The sequence below is a fragment of the Haemaphysalis longicornis genome, unplaced genomic scaffold (assembly GCF_048455015.1).
Source record: "Haemaphysalis longicornis isolate Haplotype H1 unplaced genomic scaffold, Haemaphysalis longicornis Haplotype H1 scaffold_1, whole genome shotgun sequence".
In the NCBI taxonomy this organism is placed as follows: domain Eukaryota; kingdom Metazoa; phylum Arthropoda; class Arachnida; order Ixodida; family Ixodidae; genus Haemaphysalis; species Haemaphysalis longicornis.
The window spans coordinates 425,555,005-425,577,867 of NW_027526203.1; the positions used below are offsets into that span (position 1 = coordinate 425,555,005).

Genomic DNA, 22,863 nt, shown 5'->3' on the forward strand with positions numbered 1-22,863 from the left:
CGACGCGAGAGGGGCACAGGCAGCACCATGTTTGTCTGCAAGAACGAAGCTTGGATCCTTCAGAGGTATATTCAGCTAATTGGTTAGGAAGAATGCTCCATCGCAAATTACAACAAACGTATTTTGTTTTGTGCACTCCGTGGACTGCGTCCAGCTTTGCAGGTCATCCTTCTTCACAGAGTGGAAGGGCACAAATTTTTTAGCTGTTTGTAAGGTGAAAAGAATGCTAATGCGATGTCATGGTGCCAACTACGCAAGGAAAGACACTTGACGAAAGCGAAGAACAGAAACGACCACAGCGCAGACTAACAATTGACATGTTTACCATTTTGCCTGGCAAACGCCATAATTTCTTTCGCTTTAATGCGCAATCCAACTGAATATTATGTCGTTACCAACTGGAATGGGCAAATTAGCACTATAAGAAATAGATGTCTATATATATATTTGGGTAAAGGGCCTTTATTTGTCCACAACAGCATGTCCACTACAAAACGAAAGTAGAAGAAGAATGTCGAGTTGATCTTGAAGGTCGATTCCCATCCCCGAAAACGAGTGGTCATGAAAACGAAACAGCAAAAAGGCAGTTTGGACGAGTGCTTGTCGAACGAGGAAGAGCCCGTCTCGTCTGGTTTTCTGCATGTTAATGCAGAGCATTTCAGTAACTCACGATGTCACCCGCGTTGGCGTCCGTAGTCCGCATCGCTCCCCGTCGGTCTGGCATTGGATTGGATTCGATTGGATTGGATTGGCTTGGCTTGGATTGGATTGGATTGGCTTGGCTTGGATTGGTTTGGATTTGGATTTGGATTGGATTAAAGTGGATTGTGTTGGATTGTGTTGCGTCATAGCCGCGCCACGTTGCGTCATAGCCGCTCCACGTTGCGTCATAGCCGCGGCAGGGGGTTCACGGCACACGTTGCGTCATAGCCGCGGCAGGGGGTTCACGGCACGTTTCACGTTTCACCATCGACTTCATCGACAATGTCTACGCGGGAAGAGAAGGCGGCGCGGCGGCGTGCTGCGGATGCTGAGCGCAAGCGCCGCAAGCGAGCCGCCGACGCCGAACTTCTCCATCGAGAAGCCGCAGCCATTCGTGAACGTCGGGCGGCGATGCGGGAGGGAAAACATGCACAAAACGAACAGAACTCCTGCTGGCGCAGTTTCAGGCAGGGGGCGCGCCAGCACTGCGAAGGCGGGAAATTTGAAATGCGTTGGGTGGTAGCAGTGAGCGGATAACGGCGCTACAGCCCATTATGGCGAATCAGTGCTCTGCATTTACAACAGTTTTCACGTAGAGTGGAACGGCTGTAACTTTTTCGTGTACTTCTGCGTTGATCAACCTTCACAGGCGAAATACGCAGTGCCTGTGAGGTCAGAACTATAGGTTTTGATGTTTTTCAAACGGAGATAAACTGCACTCTACATGCTAACAATATTTAAGTCCTAAATCTGTTATCACTATTTGCCTATTCGTTCAAAAACACAAACTTTTCTGCTCTACACATCCTGAAAAACTGGCGATTATACAAGGCATCACAGAGCTTCGCAACAATGACACGTCTGGCTATATGAAAGGTCACCAGAGGAAGTAATGTTAAGCAGCGGTTGAAGGCAGCGGCTAAAAGCACAAATTACTGGTGTTGGGTCACCGTGGGGAATGGATTGATTGATTGACTTTAATCAATGAGGAAGCTCGTAGCCCATGGGGAGTAGGGGTTAAAGGAAGGGCGTAGTTGGGTAGCACATCGTCGTGCCATCAGTCATGGCATGAATGCCAGCGTGGGGGTTTGTCAGGCTCGCCTCAGAGTGTTCTAAAGAGACCGCTTTTTACTGCGTAGCGGCCAGTGTCCCAGAGAAAAGGTGGTTAGCTACGGACTAATCCGAGATGGGCGTTTCGGTCAGTAGGGGCTTGCATTTCTCGAGTAAGGCAGCCATACCCTTACTAAAGCTTGTGCAACGCCCTATGGAACGTTGAAGATCCGTCACGACTTGTGCCTTGCAGAAGGTGCACGTGGGTGCCAATGTGTTGTCATCAGGCAGGAATCCCGACGGCTTAGTCTCTCCAAGGTGTTTGCGTCTTTCTTGTCGCAACTTGTCTCGATAGACGTACCATGTCGGTGGAGCAGGGGGAGGTGGCGGGGTGGGAGCCAGTGGGGGTGTTGTGAGTAAGTACTCCCTGGCAGCATCATGTATTTGCTGGTTCCCGTTTGCGCCGACCGTGTGCCCCGGTGTCCTGCAGCAAACGTCGCTCTTTCACAACCTGGAGTAAGCCGATTATCTTGTTGGCGGTCATGTTAGTTCTTGACGCCTTGCTTAGCTCCTGTAAGGCAGTGTGTGAATTCGTGAACTGAAATTTGGTGTTGCCATTCAGCTCCGATTGTAACAACTGTTGCAGTGGGCCAAGCAATCCAAAGATTTCGGCTTTCTTTGCGAGTCCGTACGTATTGGTGATCCTTCTTGTGATATTTAGAGTGGGTAGCTCTGGACATACCCTGGCTATGTCTGCTTCAGTTCCATCAACGGAGGCATCGGTAAAGAGGTCGAACTCGTCCGGAGCCTTGTCTTGTGCGAGTTTTCGGATATACCGTTCTCGTACTTCTCTGCCTGTGCGAGCAATGGGTCTCCGTCGCACAGGAGCGGGTGTTGGTCGTTCCCCAGACGGAACCGATACATGCATCGGGGACGGGTTAGCTTGACTGATGAACAGATCCCATCGCTGAAGTGCTAGTCCTTGGGGGTCAGATCAAGTATATGTTGATGGCGAAGGTGAGTGTCTTCGACAACTGGGACTGGAGATGGAGGTGGTGTTGCTTGCACCAAGATGTCAATGCGGACATTTTTTCGAAGCCCGGTCACGGTTTCCATCGTATCCCGGTGCAGGATGTAAAGATCTTGCATCTGCTTTTTGGTGAAGTTGTAAGCAGGCAGCCCATACGAGATTCGTCCGACTGCCACCACTCGGGCAAGGGTGAGGCAAGCGTGTTGACTTGAACCGCCGAACTTATATGACATGCGAGTTTAAAGACGCCGAGTCCGACTGAGGTTTTGCGCTGCAGAGTGCGTACTGACGCCTTGGGGCTATTGCAGCTGCTGACATCGATGCATAAGAGTCTTATGATGCCATTTTGTGACGTAGAATGGTCATTCCCCATTTGCAGCTCGATGTTTTGAGCCGCGTTCCTAAGGCGTTGTCCGTAAATGCTAAGCAATTCCATTTTCCCCGCGACAGCTTTTGCCCTAGCCGCGAGATAGAACCTCAAGGCTGAAGACCGGCATTTGGGCCTTGTTATTACAAACCTTTACAGCGTATTCGATCCTCTCCATATTATACTTGCGTATGTCAGCTGTCTTACGCTTATTGATTAACTTCGAAAGCTCCGCTAGTTCTATTCTGTCAGCGGGGGTGGAGATTGTCATGGTTTGCCGTTTCCTAATTAGATCTTTCGTTTCCTGTGGAAGTTTACCAGTATCCTGTCTAGCCATCTTGCCCCCGACTTTTACTGCACACTCCGTGATAATGCGTGTAAGGTTGTCGCTGGCTTCCTGTGTCGTAATCTCGGCTTCCTCGTTAAGAGCTGAATATCGGTTCTGCAGCGCGATCCTGAATTCTTCTACTTTACGTCTTACTGTTAGCTCATTAATCGGCTTCTTTCGTACTAGCTTGTTGCGCTCCCTCCTCAAATCTAGCGTAATTCGAGATCTTACCATACGGTGGTCACTGCACCTTACCCTTCCGAGCACTTCCACATCCTTCACGACGCCAGGGTTATCGCATAATATGAGGCCTATTTCATTTTTATGGTCCCCATTCGGGCTCCTCCACGTCCACTTCCAACTCTCCCGTTTACAGAAGAAGGTATTCATTATGCGTAGGTTATTCCGATCTGCAAACTCAACTAGTAGGTCCCCCTGCTATTTCTACAGCCCAGACCATAGTTCCCAACTGCCTTGTCTCCAGCCTGATTATTGCCTACTTTAGCATTGAAGTCCCCCATAACTACGGTATACTGTGTTTTTACTTTAGCTATTGCCGATTCCACATCTTCATAGAAATGTTCCACTACTTGGTCGTCGTGGCTGGATGTGGGCGCGTAGCCCTGCACCACCTTGAGCTTGTACTTCTTATTGAGCCTAATTACAAGACCTGATGTCCTTTCGTTAATGCTATAGTATTCTTCTATGTTGCCAAATATGCTTTTATTGACTAGAAATCCCCCTCCCAGTTCTCTTCTGTCCTCTAGACCCCGGTAACATAGGACGTGTCCATTTTTCAGTACCGTAAATGCTTCGCCTGCCCTCCTAACCTCGCTAAGCCCTATTACATCCCTATTAATGCCCTCTAATTCCTCGAACAACACCTCTAGACTCGCTTCGCTAGATAAGGTTCGCTCGTTAAAAGTTGCGAGGTTCAGATTCCATTGGCGGCCTGTCCGGATCCAGGGATTCTTAGCACCCTCTGCTGCGTCGCAGGTCTGACCGCCACCGTGGTCAGTTGCTTCGCAGCCGCTGGGGACTGAGGGCCGAGGGTTAATTGGCGTATTCAGGGGAGGTTGTGGCCGTTACTACACCAGGGTGGCCAATCCTGCTCTGGTGAGGGAGTGCGTTACCGGCAATGGTCGCCGGGGTCAGGCCGCACCCCAAGCCCCTTTGTGCAATTCCATCAATACGCGGATTTTTTTTTTAATCCGGTGGGAATTGTCCGGCACCGGGATTCGAACCACGGTCCTTCTGCACGCGAGGCGGATGCTCTACCTCTACGCCATCGCTGCAACCTATTCCATAAGAAAGGTGACATGAAGGACTTGAAAAATTACAGGCCGATCAGCTTACTGTCAGTCGTCTACAAGGTACTTACCGAGGTAATCGCCAACAGAATTTCTGCAACCTTAGATTTCAGTCAACCTAAAGAACAAGCAGGGTTCCGTAAAGGTTATTCAACAATGGACCATTATCACACGATCAATCAGGTGATAGAGAAGTGCGCGGAGTATACTGAACCCCTATATATAGCATTCATAGATTATGAAAAAGCATTTGACTAGATCGAAACCCTAGCAGTCCTTCAGGCATTACGGAACCAAGGGGTAGATGAGCATTATGTAAAAAATACTAGAGAATATCTACAATGGGTCCACAGCTACCATCATCCTCCATAAGGAGAGCAGTAAAATACCTATAAGGAAGGGCGTCAGACAAGGAGACACAATCTCTCCAATGTTATTCACAGCATGTTTACAAGAAGTATTCAGAACGTTGGATTGGGAACAGGTGGAAGTAAGGGTTAATGGAGAATACCTCAGTAACCTCAGATTTGCTGATGACGTTGCCTTGCTAAGTAACTCGGGGGAAGAATTGCAAAGCATACTTTCTGGACTGGACGAACAGAGTAGAACCGTGGGCCTGAAAATTAATATGCAGAAAACCAAAGTAATGATAAATAACCTCGGGACAGCACAGCAGTTTGGGATAGGGGGCGAGGCAGTGGAAGTCGTAAGCCAATATATTTACTTAGGCCAAGTTGTTACCCCAGATCCCAACCATGAGGCAGAAATAATTAGAAGAATCAGAATGGGGTGGAGTGCATACGGCAGACATTCTCAGATAATGAATAGCACCCTACCATTGTCGCTGAAGAATAAAGTGTATGACAGCTGCATCTTACCGGTACTCACCTACGGGGCAGAAACTTGGAGGCTCACTAAGAGGGTTCAACTTAAATTGAGAACGACTCTGCGGGCAATGGAGCGGGAAATGATAGGTGTAATATTAAGGGACAAGAAGAGAGCGGACTGGGTCAGGGAACAAACGCGTGTTAAGGACATATTAGTAGAGATTAAGAAGAAGAAATGGACGTGGGCAAGGCATGTAATGCGAAGGCAAGATAACCGTTGGTCATTAAGGGTAACAGAGTGGATCCCTAGAGAAGGCAAGTGCTGCAGGGGGCGGCAGAAAGTTAGATGGGCAGATGAGATCAAGAAGTTTGCGGGGATAAATTGGTCACAGTTGGCACAGGACCGGGGTAATTGGAGAATAATGGGAGAGGCCTTTGCCCTGCAGTGGGCGTAGATAGGCTGGTGATGATGATGATTACAAACCTTGACTTCCATCCAGACAACGGTGTCATACGCGTGGATGGCGAATCTTGCTGCTGTGTTTCCCTCAAGTTCGCGGGCCACCTTGCTCTTGGCTGGGTTAAATAGGAGTGACATAAGAGTGAACTCTTGATCAACTCCTCTGTCAAAAAAGAAAGTTTTGGGCACCCATTACGGATCTTTGTCTTGGAAGCGGACGAGCCGACGTTCCAGGAAGTTGGCTGCAGAAAGCGTCCGTGAAGACTTGGGGGATTGAGTTTTGATCTACGTTATCAAAAGCACTTTTCATGTCCACAGCAAGCAGGTAGTCCTGTGATTGCTTTCGTGACGTCCTATTGATGACCCGGCGTAGAAGCCAAAGGTAGCTTCGGGTGCTCCGATTAGGTGGGAAGCCAGTCAGTTATGGATGAAACCAAGCTGTCTTCTCCCGATGGTATTCAAGTCGATTGTTGATGAGCCTCTCAAAAAGCTTACACATGGTAGGCGTGAGGGCTATAGGCCGAACGTTCTCGGATTCTCTTCAGTCTTTTCGAGGTCTGGGGATAGGATGAATCATAATCAGTTTCAACATTTCGTGCACTGTGCCAAGTTCTCGAGAGTTGTTAACAACGCGGAGAAATGCTTCCTGGGCGCTGTCATGGAGGTTTCAGAGATCCTGCCATGTAATTTTGTCATTGCCTGGTGCTCGGCGTACTTTGTCTTGCCCTATAGGAGCAAGGAGTTCATGCATGGTAAAGGGATCATCTAATCTCTCTTGCGGGCTGGGCACAGTGAGGCTGTGAAGGTTCGGCAGTGTCAGCTTCGGTAGTTTTATGGAAGAAGAGAGTGCGGATGACCTTGTCTTCCACCATGTCTCGGTCTTCTTGTAACAGAAGTTCACTTATGACGGGCACCTTGGCTGTTCATTTGCCTGTCATACTGCGGAAGATCATTCCCAGAGCTTGGCGAAACCTCGTTCCTGGCCTAGCTTATCACGTGGCATAAGCCATTTTTCGCCTTAAAGATTGTGCGCAGCTTTTCTTTTCTTCGTTTTTAAAAAGTCACGTTTTTTTCAGCTGCTGTAGTTTCCAGGTGTGCAACCAATCTAAATGAAGTATGAAAGCCAACGAATTTGCCATTTTTGGGTTGCAGGCCATCGTCGATGCTCGGCGCCGCAAGCTGTCAGCCTACGCACTTCAGGACTAGTCAGAGGGAGACCTATTCCCGGGAAGGAAAAGGCAAAAAGAGTGTTTCATACCGCCCGCGGGGTACGCAGAGTGTGCAATTTTTCTTTGCACAGCCTTATGCCCTGCGGGAGCGACCTGCGGCTGCATACGTTTTCATTTATGGGCTGCATCTCTTTCCCCTTGTCGGGACCGAGAATAGAGCGTTTACATGGCTGCTATTGATCGAAATGGGGCATGAGTGCGCACAAGGTTCAGGGTGCGTGAAATAGAAAGACACAAACTTCATTTACAGCCCGTTATCATTAGAGCGGGGCTGAATCGTTTAGCCATAAACCAGAACACTTCACTTGTTTTTCGGTTCAATTCCAGTTTGGGTGCGGCGTGCTTAAAAAATATGACGGCTCGAGGTCGAGTTCACCGCTGCCAAAACAGTGATTTCCCAGGCATGACATCTGTTTCTTCACTTATAGGTTATGGTCCCAGACGGACACTAAAGGAAACGATAGCCGTGGTCGTCCTCACTGTTCTCATTAAGAAAAAAATTTCAGTAACCATTTTGCTGTTTTCTTTATGATACATGTTTACATTTTGAAATTGAATGCGGATGACGTACAGAGCTTCCCCACTTCACAAAAATTGCGTGCTCTTCCAGTCTGTGAAGAAGGATGACCAGTGGAGCTGGGCGCTGCTCCATGAAGTGCACGAAACAAACACGTTGTTTGTCATTTGCGCTTGAGCACACTTACAAGTAATTAGCTGAATGAAACGTTGATGGCCTAGAGACTTCGCCTAGCGGACGAACATGGGGCTGCCCGTTTCCCTCTTGTAGAAGTCCGTGTATTGACAGCAGACGGGAATCCACAATATTTACAACTTCGCTGTGAACTACGTATAATGAGTAACAGTAGATGAGACTCGGAGTAAAGTTAGAATCGTATTAGCGGCTATTTTTCATTTAATTTGTTTCGGCATAATTTCGATAAAATCACAGTTACAGCTGTTTGCTGTAACCATACTCCTGCCGTAGACGGCCATGTACTGACAGCAGCCAGGATTTTTTTTAAGGTTTGCAACTTCAGTGTGTACCTTCTATGCAAGTAAATAAAACTGCGTAATTCCAGTCTTCATAGAGGCCCATTTCACTACAATTTTTTTTTCAAGATACCTACATTAGATTCAGAGCTACAAAGCGGTCACCGGAAAGTTGGCGTCACCGCAAGATTAAATTTGTCGATGCGACTTTTTCCTACGTACCGTGTCGACGCAAGCACCAACTAGCCTGTAACAGCTCAGCTGTGAAATATTGATCTCTGCTTGTGGTTTTGAATGCGCGTTGGCAAAGCTGATCGTCAGATACCGTGCCGTTCTAGCTCACACAGCTGTTTTTAGATGCGAAGCATCTCATGCTTGGGGCTGTGTCCCTCCCTCCCTCATAGTCGTTGTCCGCCGTCCGCACTCTACTGCGCATGCGTGTCTCTTCAGCCCTGTCAGCGTTTGGGCTGACGTCAGCGCAGTCCACTATAAAAGGAAATAGTTAGGCGGCACCCGGTTTCGATCCTACGACTCTCTGGCCGCAACGGGAGGTACGTGGCGCTCTTCCCTCTGCGCCACAAACCGAGACGGGAGCATGTGCTACGAACGCGCCTTATGTCCTTCACTCATTCAAACTACGTCAAGAAGCTACTGATACAACGAAGGCACGCGAATCTGAACGTCAACGGAAACGACGAACTGAAAACTAATGGGAACTTCAGTCGACCCCATGGCTGCTTCGCATACTACTCAGGGTTCCCCTACGGGAAGATGGTGTAATTTTTTTCTATGATGTGCAAGCAGGAGCGTTGTCTGTGTTTGTTTAGTGTTCGCAAATGAGGGACTGACATTCATCCTTCTTTTCTTCAACAGGACAATCGAGCCACCTGGGGAACTATTCCGCAGGCTGCCGCTGCGTGCTATCCGTATGACCCAACCCTGGCTGCCTACAGTCCATATGGTGACAGGTGAGCAGTCAACGCTTTGTCGATGGGGCCAATGTTCGTAAAACAGCCACTGGAAAAACAGATGCATGTACGCACCATCTTCTGCCCCTTTTGAAGTCTACGGTGCGTGTACGCAATTTTTACCCAGATACAGTGGCTCAAACTGCGGTATTATTTAATAGCGTTTTCTTTTTAACGCAGACATTTGTTTCTACTGCATGTGTGGCTGCGCTGTTTGGGTGATTAGAACGTACGCGCCTCTTAACACTTCCAGCAGGGTTTGTTTCCATGCAGAAATACATACGTTCAATTGACAGGTTCGTTTTGAGACTACAGAGTGCACCCAGGATGAAGATGAGTTCCGTGAGAAAGCTGCCTTTAGAGGTTGAGAGAGCTCCGATGCATCCTTTTTTATTATCTTGGAACTTCGGGTCGCAACTTAAGTTTAACTTTGTTGCACTGAGAAAGGAGTAGTTTTTTAGGTGCTTGAAAAAGCAAAAATAGAAGAAAACGAAATTTTTACGGTAATGCGCTTTGGGAGACCTGGCTGTGATGGAGCAATATCAATAAGAACTTAATAAATGTAGCAAAGGTAGTGAAGGGGTGTACAAATAAATATATGAATCCCAACCAGCAGGGGCAACCTTCAGGGTAGCTGTACAACCTTTTCGCCGCTAACCAAATGTAATATCTACTCTTCTTCTTTAGCCAAGCTTAAGTACAGTAGAATTGAAATTACCGCACACGTTGGCGGTAATTTCCGATAAAATTAAATGCCAGAACCAGGCATAATAGAGCGTGAAGGTACGTCTAGTTGATGGTTCATTATGCTTACTAGTTTATGATGCATACCACGACTCTTATCAGACATATTAGCTTCCACGTACCGGCTTTCTATTTTTGTATGGGGGGGGTGGCATTTTTACGTTATGTGGGATATTTTCGTGTTTGTTGCGGATCGCGGTGTCACCGCGCGCATACCTTCCATCTCCCCTCTCCTGCACTCCCGCCTTCACCTTTTGCAGATAAAACAAAAACAAAAACACCCCCGAGTGGCTGTGTTACATGGTTCGTAACCACTTTAAACTGGCCCCACAAATTTTCACTGAGTGTGATCGTGTGTACTTTTTAAACACGAAAAAAAAAAGTGACATCACGAAGCATTAAAAATCAGTGCCGTATACTTGGGAAGCATTGGTTGTCCGGCATCGGCTTTTTCCTCGGGTGACGTAAGCTTGCTGGAGAATTAAGGACAGAGCTAGAAATTGTTGTATGTAGCTTATAGACATAGCTATAGTTCACTAGTCAAAATACCCATACGCTTTCTTCTCAGGTATGGCGCCATGGATAGCGCAGCACGACGGAAAAACGCCACACGAGAAACCACCAACACCCTGAAGGCGTGGCTGTACGAGCACCGCAAGAACCCGTACCCGACAAAGGGAGAAAAAATCATGCTGGCAATAATCACCAAGATGACACTCACCCAGGTTGGTATATTTATCGCTACGGGGGCCCATATTCTTCCAACCGTCAATGACGACTGATCCCTCCATGAGCGTTAGTAGGCTGCTGCTACACCTACGGCTGTCCTTTCCACAGGTTTCGACGTGGTTCGCTAACGCCAGGCGGCGCCTCAAAAAAGAGAATAAGATGACCTGGGAGCCGCGCAATAAGAACAACGAGTCCGGCGACGATAAGGCGGATGGTGGAGCATCGGACACTGACAATGACTGCACCGACAAGGCGGACAGTGACGCGCAGCGTGACATCAAACCAGGTTAGTACTCTCGACGCAATGCATGAGCTAAAGAAAATGAAACCCTCCGACAGAGAAAGGCGATATCTACGGGGCGGGGCAGTTTTAATTTTTATGAGTATAAACTGTGAGCACTGAATTAAGGGAGCGTACGATGAAGTATCCCAACTCCGTTAAGATTTCCAGGCCCGTCATTTTCTGATCGGATAAACAGAAAGACGCAATGTTAACTCCCTTCCAGTCATCATTTGACATCAATTTTTAAATACAGCTTAGCCCCCAGCAAGCTTAGAAGCGTAGTCGCCATCTCAGATTATGCAATGACCCCGAGTTGCTCTGCTTACATTAAAATCCCGTTTTTTTCTTCTTCGAGCTTTCAAGCCTCGTGTTAAAGGGGCCGTGAAGACAAAGCACAATACTGTTCTATTTAAGGGAACTAGCCTTTAGTACTTCACTCAGTTCTATTTCAGACACGAAAGGAGTTTTTTTTTTCACCAAAAGAACACAAGAAATATTGGATAACTTTTAAATGTCGTGCTGCAACAATAGCGGTAGCAGTGATACAATAAAACCCGGCGACAAAAGCATCGTTATCGGTGCCACCAAAGGAAATTAGACTCATCATTACTACCGCACAATCGTGCGTTTTGGCGGTGGCTTTTTCCGGCGGCCGCCAATCTCGTAAAACAAGATCCTGCGACGTCATCAAGACCCGGTCAGAGAGTGCCTGGTAAGTCGTCGCTGCTTCAGCTGTTTTCCTTGGTATCTATTGAAGTTCACAAGCGTAAAACTGGTAGCATTGTTATTGAGACAAAGCAGTGCTTTTCATAAAAGAGCGGCCCTTTAATGATCCAAACTTGTATTTTGTGTTGTCTTCATGGCACATTTAACTTGGGCGTCGAAAATAGGTTTAATTGCATGCCCCCATGATTTGTTGGTGATGTTTTATCCAGCAACGGTGAGGGGGCTGTATAAGGGGTAAATGCGAGAAACGTGCCAAGCGGTGTGGTTGATACTGAGAACAAAATGAAAAGTTGCTTCTATTTCGTGCGTACAAGTCTCCTGTCATATCCTAAAATCGTTAAGGGCCACTACAACGTAAATGCAGAAAAGAAGAAATCTTGAGCACCTGACGTGCCGAGGCTACACCTTGGCTATGAGGTGCGCCGTAGAGTGGATGGCTCTGGCATGATTTCGTCGACATGGGTATCTTCAACGCCCCCGAAATCTCGACACATTGCGCTTTTTTTTTTTTTTTTCGCCCTCACCAGAAAAGCGGCCGCCGTAGCCGGTAGTCGAAACGGCGTCCTTGGGCTCAGAAGCACAGCACATGATCCACTGAGCCACCACGGCGGATGCAGTTCAAACAAGGCTTTTTTTTTTTTTTAATGGAATAAGCCCGCACGTACATTTGCAAGGCTTAGCCAGACAACGGAAGGCCAGCTCGCTCATGTGTACACAGTGTGAATAATAAACTAAATTTCTAGACAGGTCATAAAAGGGAGCAACGCGTAGCGTAAGGGGTAATGAGCGCTTAAATTGACTGAAAAGGAGACGCTTAGGAAGATGCGACTAGGCATCTGCCATGTTCTCTGCGATGTCTTGCCTTCTGTTTCCCTTGTGTGGCACGGAAATCAACGAACAACTGCACTGAATCCTGGCAAAGTGTATTTAAAGGGGCGCAAACAATCGGGGAGGCGGATCTGTGCGTCTACACCGGACGCTTTCATTCAAATCTATGCTGACGGAGGTATCAATACCCTTTCGCAAAAATTTCACAGTGGCCCTTCGGCCTTCACACACATGGACAGCCGGCGCGTGCACCGAATGCGCGCACCCCTGAGAGCACGAGGGCGCTGTTCGCCGATCACGCACGAGTACAGCGGGGTGAGCAAGGACACCGGCACATGTGTCGGTCAGGAAACCCTACAAGGGGGAGTTGCGACCTGAATGCTGTCGAGGAGGAGCCGCCTCCTTGGAGGCCGTTCGCCGAGGCGTGCGCTTGAGGCCTGCACCTCGTGATGGCCTATGAGGACAGCATGGACGCGCACTCCGTGCTGACCTGAGGCCCACGCCCAACGCGTGCCCACTGAGGTGCAGAAACACTCGAGTAATTCGCCAAGGCGAACCCTATTAAAAAACTAAAATCAGACCGACATTATTCAGTAACTCGTCCATGAAATGCCATTGCAGTTCATGGCGGTATAGCAAGAGGGCAGCTGCCTCCCGGTTTCCCCCATATTTCAGTTCATTGAACGTTTCGATTCACCCCCTCAGGGAACCGGCTTGCTGCAAGGCTACGGTGCTGTCGCTGTTGGTTTTTAACGATCAGCGAGTGCAGTAAGGCCGTAATAACCGGCTCGTATTTAAGAAAAGTCCGCCCCGCCATCCCGCCTGCCATCCCGTATTTCGCTGTAATACGCAATCTGTCAGCGACTTCCCCGGGGAAACGTTTCCACCAAACCGCTAAAGTTGCGGAGGCAGTGTGCATCAAAAATGAAGAAACCTCTATGCTACCGTGTTTGATTGATTGTAGGGTTTAACGCGCCGACGCAACGCAGGCGATTAGGCGCGCCGTAGTGGAGGGCTCCGGATTAATTTTGACCACCTGGGGATCTTTAACGTGCGCCGAAATCTCGTACGCACGGGCGTTTTTGCTTTTCGCCTCCATCGGAAAAGCGGCCGCTGCGGCCGGGAGTCGAACCCGCGACCTCGTGCTCAGCAGCGCAACGCCTTAGCCACTGAGCCACCGCGGCGGGTTAGGCTACCGTGTAAGGTCTCCTACAGTGAACGCTCACGCCCTTGGTGAGTTCCCGTAGCCGGTAAAGGAATGAGGCCTAAACGCGAAGTATGATCAGGACTAATTTGTCGTCTACATTTGCTGCCATATTGCTGCATTTCAGGTGAATGTGCACTTCTATTTTGCGCGTATAAATGATTCTACATGCTTCTATGGGGCGCCAAATTAGACGTCACCGAGACTGGGGCATCACACCTAGCCAACGACCAAGTCATTAAACAGTGACGCCTTGTCAGCATTAATCAAAGTTCGTAGTGATGTCGCATATGCGAATGTAGCGTAAAGCCTCGGTTAGGGCACATAGGTGCAACCAACGGAATTGACTGATAATTGTCAGAACTACCTAGTAATAATTAGGTGTAAAAAGAGACGCAGGAATGCGAACTAGACATGAAATAAATGTCTTGGAGATGGGAGTACATCCCATGGCAACTAATGACCTGGTCATATGATAGTTGTGATTAATTTCAATGCTTGTCAAAGTTAAACGTGAACACATATTTTGATCACATAGGCCTAGCCACTCCATAATTTCTGCGCATTTAATTGTGATTGTGCACTGCAGAAAGGGCTCATTTTCTTTCTTGTTCATGCGATTTTATTAAAGGAAAAGTTGTGTTGTTAACCTCGCTGTCTCAGGACTTAAGACAACTTCGCTAACGGGCAAAGCAAGCCCTACACTGTCACAAATTGCACAATAAGGGTGGTAGCCTTTCTGCTGCGTTAAAAAAAAGTAGTTACAAAAGGAGCACGAGGAGCACAAGCTTGAGTTGATCCCGCCAATGCAACTCCCATCTGCGCCGTTAGTTCTCTTAGTCTGTCCGTTTCTTGTGGCCTCCCTGGTCCCATGTGCCAGAGCGCAGCCCTCACCTTTTCCAGCCTCGGCGATACTGACGTTGAACATTTCGTTGACAACTCAGGCTCAGGCGGGATTCGAATGCCGATGGCGGGTTATTACCAGTGGAAATGCGCTGCAGCGCTGGAGGAATCACAGTCGAGCAACGATGGTGAACGAATTGCTGACTCGGATGGCCGTCATTAAAGGGACACTGTAGTCAAAACCGAAGCTGGTCTAAATAGATAGATTGAAATTCCCAGAAAACGAATATACCAGCGTCGGGGGCAGTACCTTGAAACTAATCGCGCAAATAATCAAAAGGTGAAGCTATCAGTCGCCCAGAAGAGATGACGTGAACAGCAACTGAGCGGATGTGCCAAGAGTCACGTGATGAATAACAGAACGAGAACCGCGCACACAAGCTTTCAAAGAAACTCACAGAAGCTTTCTTTGCACATTCACTTTCATAAATCATACATAATTATAAATGTGCAGGTATAATTCAAGCCGGGCCGACATTCGCAAGCTGCCAAGCGGCGGCGCCGGTGGTGGTTGCGTAGGTTATTGCAGGTGCGGCGTAGTCCCATGCCTGTTATCGCCTTGTTTACATCATGGTGGCAAGTAGCGCGTCGGCCTTCCATGGTTCCGCCCTTCTGTGACAATAAACAAGTGTTTTGCTGCCTCACGTGGCGCTGTCTGCCCAAACGAAGTTTTGCACCCACGGAGGCCGGCGGCCGAAGCTGCGTGTTTGTTGTGGTCGCGTTTGCTTCGCGATGAAATTCGACGGAGTGCTCCAGAGCATGGACTGAGCTTACTACATTGGAATTACCCCTAGCGATGACTCAACCCAGCGCCGTGTATGTAGAGTGTGTGCGATTTTTTTTTAAAACCTTATCGCCTTGCGCCGGAGTGAAGTGACTTGTTCGCCCCCCTAAATAGCAATAAGCGAGTGCTGCCCTTACGATGAATCCATCGTCTGTTAATTTTGCGCTTCGACCTTGAAGCGCATGCCGTCACGATGTGTTTGTTCCAAATTTTTTCTTGATTGTCTTGAAGTTGTAAAGATGTGTGCATGAAACCAAATCTTTTGATTCGAGGCATTGTGTGCTGCTATGCTTTCACTACGGTGCGTACTCAGGTAAAATGATATTTGTATCTTGTTATGCACGTTTTTCAATTGGTAATTTCTCGTCAATTAAAGTATCTTTCGCCCCGAATAAACACTGACAGGGCTTCGGAGCAGTTGAACTTTCGTCTGAGCCCGCACTTTGCCTTCAGTGTCCCTTAAATGTACCCCATAATGAGAAAAGCCACGAGCCTTAAAAACCGCAAAAGCCTCGTAAAAGGAAGCCTGGGATCACAGAAGTGTTCGAAGCATGCAGGCTAATAAGCGCCTAACATTACTGCGCAAATAATGCAACCGGTTTGAGCATACCTGGGAACCGCGTCTCAATGGGCTGATGTTTGAGAGCCGCACAAAACTACCGAGGAGGGCTCGTGGGAGGTGTTTGAACGTGGTAATAGTTTCACAGCCCAGCTTCCCTCCCTCAGGTCGGGAGAGGGAGAGGGGGTTGGTCTATAGCTCAGAGCGCTGCCCTCCCTTAGGTCACAGGGCATTGGCCCTATAGCTCAGAGATATTTCCTCCTCACGGGGAAGTCAGAGATGGAGTCTAGACCGTCGCAAGTCCAATAGCCATCGGCAATTACTTATATGGACCAGGAAGACAAAACGCAAGTTTTGTTCTTCCAAAATACTGCGTTTTCCGAATGACAATGACGCCAATATTAGCACAAACTTCCAACTAAGCTAGATGCTAAGGACAACAGATGAAGCAGTGGCGACTTGCCAGCCACTTTCTCACCAAGCCCATGACGTCACGAGGACTTATTTGTGTGATTGGTGGCCACCGACCAAAGCCACCGCGAAGAAACCCGACTGTGCGATTGTTATGGGGCGTCTGTTCCCTCTTGACCGTGTTACTTGAATGCTGACGTGGGTGGACCTAACACGCTTTTCCCCATTGCATCACTGCTGACGTCAGGTACAGCGCAAAATTTCCAAAGTTTTTCAATGCCTTTTTATCCTTTCTCGTGCGTGAAAACGACGACCTTCGGGGCCATAATGTAGTTTAGGGAGTTGCCAAGGCTGATTCTTTCAAATAGAACCAAGTTGTATTTTGTCTTTGTTGTCCCTTTAAGTGAGAGTTAAGCAGAGGTGAACAGCACTGCAGGGTCGGCAAGCAACTATCTTAGTTTGCTTTACTAAAGCTAAATTTACGTTCTTCAAACGTATCCTGCCCACTCCCCTGGGAGTTTGCGATAGAGTCTCCGTCGGATGAAAAAACAGATAACGGAATACTCTAAAAAAACTGAGCACCGAGCACGCCAGTGAAAGTAGTTAGCAGTGATGCGAGGAAAAATAGGAAGACCACGTTTTGTAAACTTATGACGAAAATGTCAGACAAGCGCCGCATAGCGAAACGCATGAAAAGGGAACCAAAAACCCGATTCCCCCTGTTACTGTTCTTGCACCAGTCTATAGCAGGAAGTCCTGAATGCACGAAAAAATATAAAATTACCCACAAGCTCCTCTAGAACAGACAAATAGCTTATTTTTTATTCTCGACAGCTGCAGCTCCCAACGGCCCATCTTATAGATATCAATCCGGCGCCAGCTACTCAATCGATTCCCTGCAGGGCGGGCGCAAGCGAAAACTGCGGTTCAGGCGACTGTTTGCCCAACCCTTTGCCAGAGATATATTGCCGCTGAGGAGGCTGTCACCGCTCCGGCGCGCGCGAATTTCTCAGCGCGTAATTGTCCCTATTTCGGGTGGAGGGAGAAAGAACGCGCCTGTTGCGGTAACTTGGAAGAACAATTGCAGATGATCACGAAGGCTATCGTGGCTAATGGCCGTTTTCCGCTGCGTGCTGCACAAAAGAAAGGAGTGAACGAGAGAAACGAAAAGTGGATGGAGAGGAGGAACGGAGGAAGGCATGCTGCTTGTTGCGCAGTGCCACCCAGCAGCTCGCCGCCGTCTGTGCTGGTTTCGTGCGCCGGTTCCGAAACGAACCCCTTTGTCAGTTGTGACGTGCCGTGACTAATTAGCATTTGTAACGAACGTCGTCCATTAAAGTGCCTACAATGGCGGCACAGAAACCGCCGGGCCCAAAACGTAATCGTCGCTGTATGCGAAGGAACGCCGCGGCACGTCGTTGAAGCACCATCATAGCCGTACATGCCTTGTTTAGCGCATGTGAGGAATTAGTGAATTTCCTTGCGCGCGAGTAAAAGATTACATGACAGAAAAGGAAAAATTCTGAGTAAGCATGATGGGTATAGGGCGCGTTGACTGGTGATCTAGGCGAGGTGCTTACTTCACAACAATGAGAGGAATGCGTGCTTCAAGAAGTAAAGCCAACAGATCGCATGATTTTTGTTTCGAGTTATGTGCAAGTGCTATACGGCAAAACCTGTGCGAGGAAATAAGTCAGTGCAGCTTGGCATCTATGGTGGACCGTGGGATTAGCAACACAGGCTGCCCTATATACAGCACTCGAAACACGGCGCAGGCATAAGCAGTAAAATCCTCTTGGAAGGGCGCTTGTGGATCAGAGAGAAATGTCTTCGGCCTGGTCTCGGGCATGCATGTCGGTACGACATGTGAAACCTCTTTTAAGCGCACTTGGTTCACATACGGGCTCTCATTTCAGTGCTGTGACCCTTTTCTTAGATTTACACCTCGATTTCTTATGTAAGTGGACGTGGCAAGACTGCTTTTTGTAATACAACTCCTAATAAGCATTCATTCATTCATTCATTCATTCATTCATTCATTCATTCATTCATTCATTCAACCAGCCATCCGCCTTTTTCTTATCATCTCCTAAGGGGGCTTTCCTTGGGCATACAAGGAAACTAAAAGGAAACTCCCAACTAAATGTTTCACTGTTCCTGCAGGAACGAAATTATTTAAACCAATGTTGATATTCCGGTACGTATTCTATCCAGCTATTTTTGGTTTCAGCTGTGTTTGGGCCATAAAGACAACGTTAAAAATGGTTCTAATTGCTAACCATTAAACATTTATTCGCCTTAAGATATAATAGATAGAATTGCTGCTATATTAAGAAGATGGCGCGCAAATTGCACGGGAACAGAACCCAGAATGCTATATTGCTAGTTGTTTCGCGCACGTTCCGTGCCCACATATTGGTCACTCCCCATCAGTGAGAATAAACACAGCAAAAAATTTAAAATAAAACTGGTGGTTAACGGACCGAAGATATACAAATGTAATTCGTGTTGTAGTGGAGGGCTACCTCGTTTCGCCTCTTTTCGTTGTTGTTTTTTAAGCGAACGGTAATCTCGTACACACCGCTGTTTTTATAATTCGCACTTCCGCAAGAAATACACCGTCGACGGCTGTAAATCGACCTCTAGAACTCGTGGGCAATACGTTTATGCGTTCGCCACTGCAACACCGAGCAGGTAAAAAAATCGGAGTTATGAGCCAACTGGGAGAGCCCGTAAATATTAATTACGTCCGTATGAAGGAAGCACATGCTTTTGATGCGAAGAACAATATTGTGCTGCTGTCTTTAAAAAATACGTTAAGCATATAAAAAAAACCAAGGCGGAACCCTTAATTTCTCTCCCAATCTCTCGCTCACTCCCTTTCTCCTTTCATTCAATTTGTATTTTTATTGTCGCTTTGTTAGACATGGATCGCCTGGTTCTACAACTGCTCGCTCAGTTCCATCCCATTACAGTGCACGATTCGTACAGGACGTCTTCGACCGACCCCGCGTGTCTTTCGAATGCCCACTTATCTCGTCTGTGCAGCGAAGCATAGGAACAAGCCGCGGTTTCCCCATTGTGAAGACGTTTAACAAGGGTTCCGACGCGACTCAGCCAGTGTCAGCCGCAGGCTGTCGCCGGCGAGGACGACGCGGGGTATAGGCTGCGGGGAATCGCGTACGTCGTGCGCGTCGCGTATACTGCGCTCCTAATCAGGTGCGTATAAATATAGGACCCTTATCGCGCCTACTCGGTGGCCTCCGCACGTCGTCCGCGGAGGCCAGTCGGCAGCGCCACTTCCGCTACGATTCAAACAAGGCCTCTTCTTCCTTCTGTTCACGGGCTCCATTCAATACGGCCAGCCTGCTTTCCATACAAAACAATTCCCGGTACCTTCCCCAGAGCTCATCTGTGTCGCGTGCGATTCTTCATGCATGCATGCACATGTCACACCAGCATTACCATGATGTCGGCCGGGATAACAGGGACGCCGCGCAGTGCGATTTAAATCGCGTACACTGCGTGGCGGGAAAATACTCGGACGAAGCGTCCCTGATCGATACTGGGCGGCCTGTAGTGTCGCGTTTTAAATAAGCCCAAATGAGCTGAGCACAGAATTGCGTGCGCACTTGCGACGGGCAACCAAGCACAAAAACCGGGTGGTTCCTCACGGCCGTCGCAGCACAGATGATGAGACCGCGCTGTCTGCAGTGCCAAAAGAGGTCCGCTAAATGCTGTCCCATATCAGCGAGGGCCCCCTCACGCACGTGCGAACATGCAGCAAGAGCAAAGTGGCTGTCGCCGAAGAACCACAGGCCGCTCCGCCCTCGCGCTCGATGACAGGTACAGGTGGGGGTGTCACGGCTTTGCGCTTGCGCCGATAAGTAATTGCGAAATATCACGTTACGCCAGTGTCGAGGGCTTGGTTTGCGAGAAACATTTCTCTTTTGCGGCTATATACAAAGCATCCAAGAGAAAGAGCTCCATCCACCTCACTGTCTTTAATGAAGAACAGAGTGCGTGTGGCAAAGACCAACAATAAGAAGAAAGGAAAGCATCCCCGTTCCGTCTGGACAGCCTACGGTATATCCCATTGCCGGCCTTGCTGCATCTTCGGCGCGCTTAATTTTTAACCATATCTATCCAAGTGGGCTGTGAAATGCAGCCAATAATTTTGTTGGGAAATTTCGTTCGACACACCGCATGCATATGATAAAATTTGCTGACACAGGGAGTGCTCAGCACAATTTGTTATAACGGGAAATTATTACAATGAAATGCCGTGAACTAGTTTGCTAAAAAAAAATGTCTAGTACACTACACAGCGTCACTGGTAGCCGTATCCGCCGAAGTTCAGTTTCGAACCGGCAACTTCTTTGTTATGACACAGTCCATACTCTCGCACACGGACACAACACCGGGGGAGAGAATTTAACGCCTCTGGCTCACCATGACGTACTAGATGCCAAAGGGGTATTGACGGCCAACTTCATATCCTCACTTAAATCTAGGATGCCCTCCTTTTCTGGTCACAGGACACAGATGACTTGGCTTCCGGGCTAGCCCCGCGTCTACAAAGACAATGCTGACAATGGTGACGTGCCATTCAAATTCTTGGCCAATCCCCCTTTGAGAAAAAACAACGACTTTTAATGGCGCGATAAATTTATTACGTACGACATGACGGCCCAGAACTTTCTACTAATGGGCGATGCTATTTCAAAAGAGGGTGCGTGTACATCTGGCGCGGGAAGTGGGCGAATTTACATACCAGCTGCTCTTATCGATTTTGCTACAGTGATCCGAATTAGTGCATTGGCGAATTTAAGCAACGCACGAAAGTTAAAAACAAAGGAAAAGTAGCGCTATTCACGGAGTCTCCTCAGAAAGCGCTAGCGCACTAAGTTAATCATTCTCTATATATAGTATCCCCAAAAGCAAGGTTATAAAAAAAAACAATAGCGAGACCATAACATTTTTAAACGCGCGCCAGAAAGTAAGCAAAATCTTTGGGGTATTTGTTCGTCGTAATTGAGCAGTGAAACGAGCGAGAAGAGTGTTTCAAGTGCGTCCAATAAAGCCATTGTATGAAAGGTGGATAATATTTATTTTTGCGGGAGCTTTGATATTTCTATAATTCGTTGTTGTAGGGCCCCCGATAAGCAACATTGCTTTTTCTGCGGATTTGACTCCATAGCATTGCATGTAAAGCCATAGGCAACCGTCAAAGAAAAAAGATAAAGATATACAAACCCATCACTTATCTCCGGGAGGCAGGATGCCAAGTATGGTAAGTTTTCTAGCAAGCCGTCTGGGCGTTAACGCGGGTTTGTTCAGACGCCAGCTGCAGTGATAAACTGTTTGGAGGTTTTGTTGAGTGCTTTGTTTTTTCTCAAAGTGGGTCACTAAAGCTGTAAACATTATCGTTCAGCCAGTTCCTGACAACTATTGACATTGCTAATATTATCCCAGGCTGCGCATGTTAGAAACAAACTGAGGCTTGTAAAGCGCCGAAGGTACACCATGGAACTACGTGGCATGGTATAGGGGAGGTCGCGGATTTATTTTGACGATCTATGGACAACGCCGTAACCACTTGACCACCCCGGTGGGCACGAGAACCCATCCTTAAAACGTGTTTATACCACAAGCGTGTTAATTCCGCGCCAGTGTACACCAGCGTCTGGTGCACATCAGGAAGCACGGTGCTTAACCCGCCGCGGTGGCTCAGTGGCTGAGGAGTTGCGCTGCTGAGCACGAGGTCGCGGGTTCGATTCCCGGCCGCGGCGGCCGCTTTTCTGATGGAGGCGAAAAGCAAAAACGCCCGTGTGTACGAGACTTTGGCGCACGTTAAAAATCCCCGGGTGGTCGAAATTGATCCGGAGCCCTCCACTACGGCGCGCCTCATCGCCTGCGTTGCGTCGGCGCGTTAAACCCTACAATCAATCAATCAAGCACGGTGCTTAATAAATTAATGGGCAGGCCACGATTCACTTCAAAGGCTGCGCTTTCTTCTATAGCGTTATATCTCTCTCCCCTTAGAATGTTCTCTAACGGGTATTTGCATAATAATTTTATTAACTACCCAGCCTTAAATCCTGCCAGACAAAACTGCCGTGAACGGTTATCAACATGTCGCTGCTTGGGTACTCGTAAGTGCAGAAATTTGCCCCCTTTGCCTAATACATCGCATGTGACCCGGGCGTTTCAACTTTTCTTTTTCTTTTTCTTCCTTCATCGCGTACCCTTCCAAAAGACAGCGAGCAGCAGGACGGCAAGCATTCAAGCCGGCGGCGTTACCTTGGGTCGCTTCATTAGCCGCTTTCTTCCGCATTAACCTTTCGCTTCGGCAACGCCAAAGAGCGTCAGACCAACAGGAGACCCATGATGGCAGGTTTATTATCATTAACATGGCCCAGACGCTCTTG

The 22,863-nt window shown here is 48.1% G+C and overlaps 1 protein-coding gene across 2 annotated transcripts in view; it reads left to right on the forward strand.

Moving 5' to 3' along the window:
* LOC144155684 (homeobox protein caupolican-like) overlaps positions 1–22,863 on the forward strand; it is a 181,379-nt gene that overhangs the window by 137,835 nt on the left and 20,681 nt on the right. For both annotated transcript variants that reach the window (XM_077687280.1, XM_077687281.1), the window contains exons 3-5: positions 9,167–9,261; positions 10,574–10,730; positions 10,843–11,020. In XM_077687280.1, the coding sequence (XP_077543406.1) occupies positions 9,167–9,261; positions 10,574–10,730; positions 10,843–11,020 (430 nt within the window). The remainder of the gene's footprint in view (positions 1–9,166; positions 9,262–10,573; positions 10,731–10,842; positions 11,021–22,863) is intronic.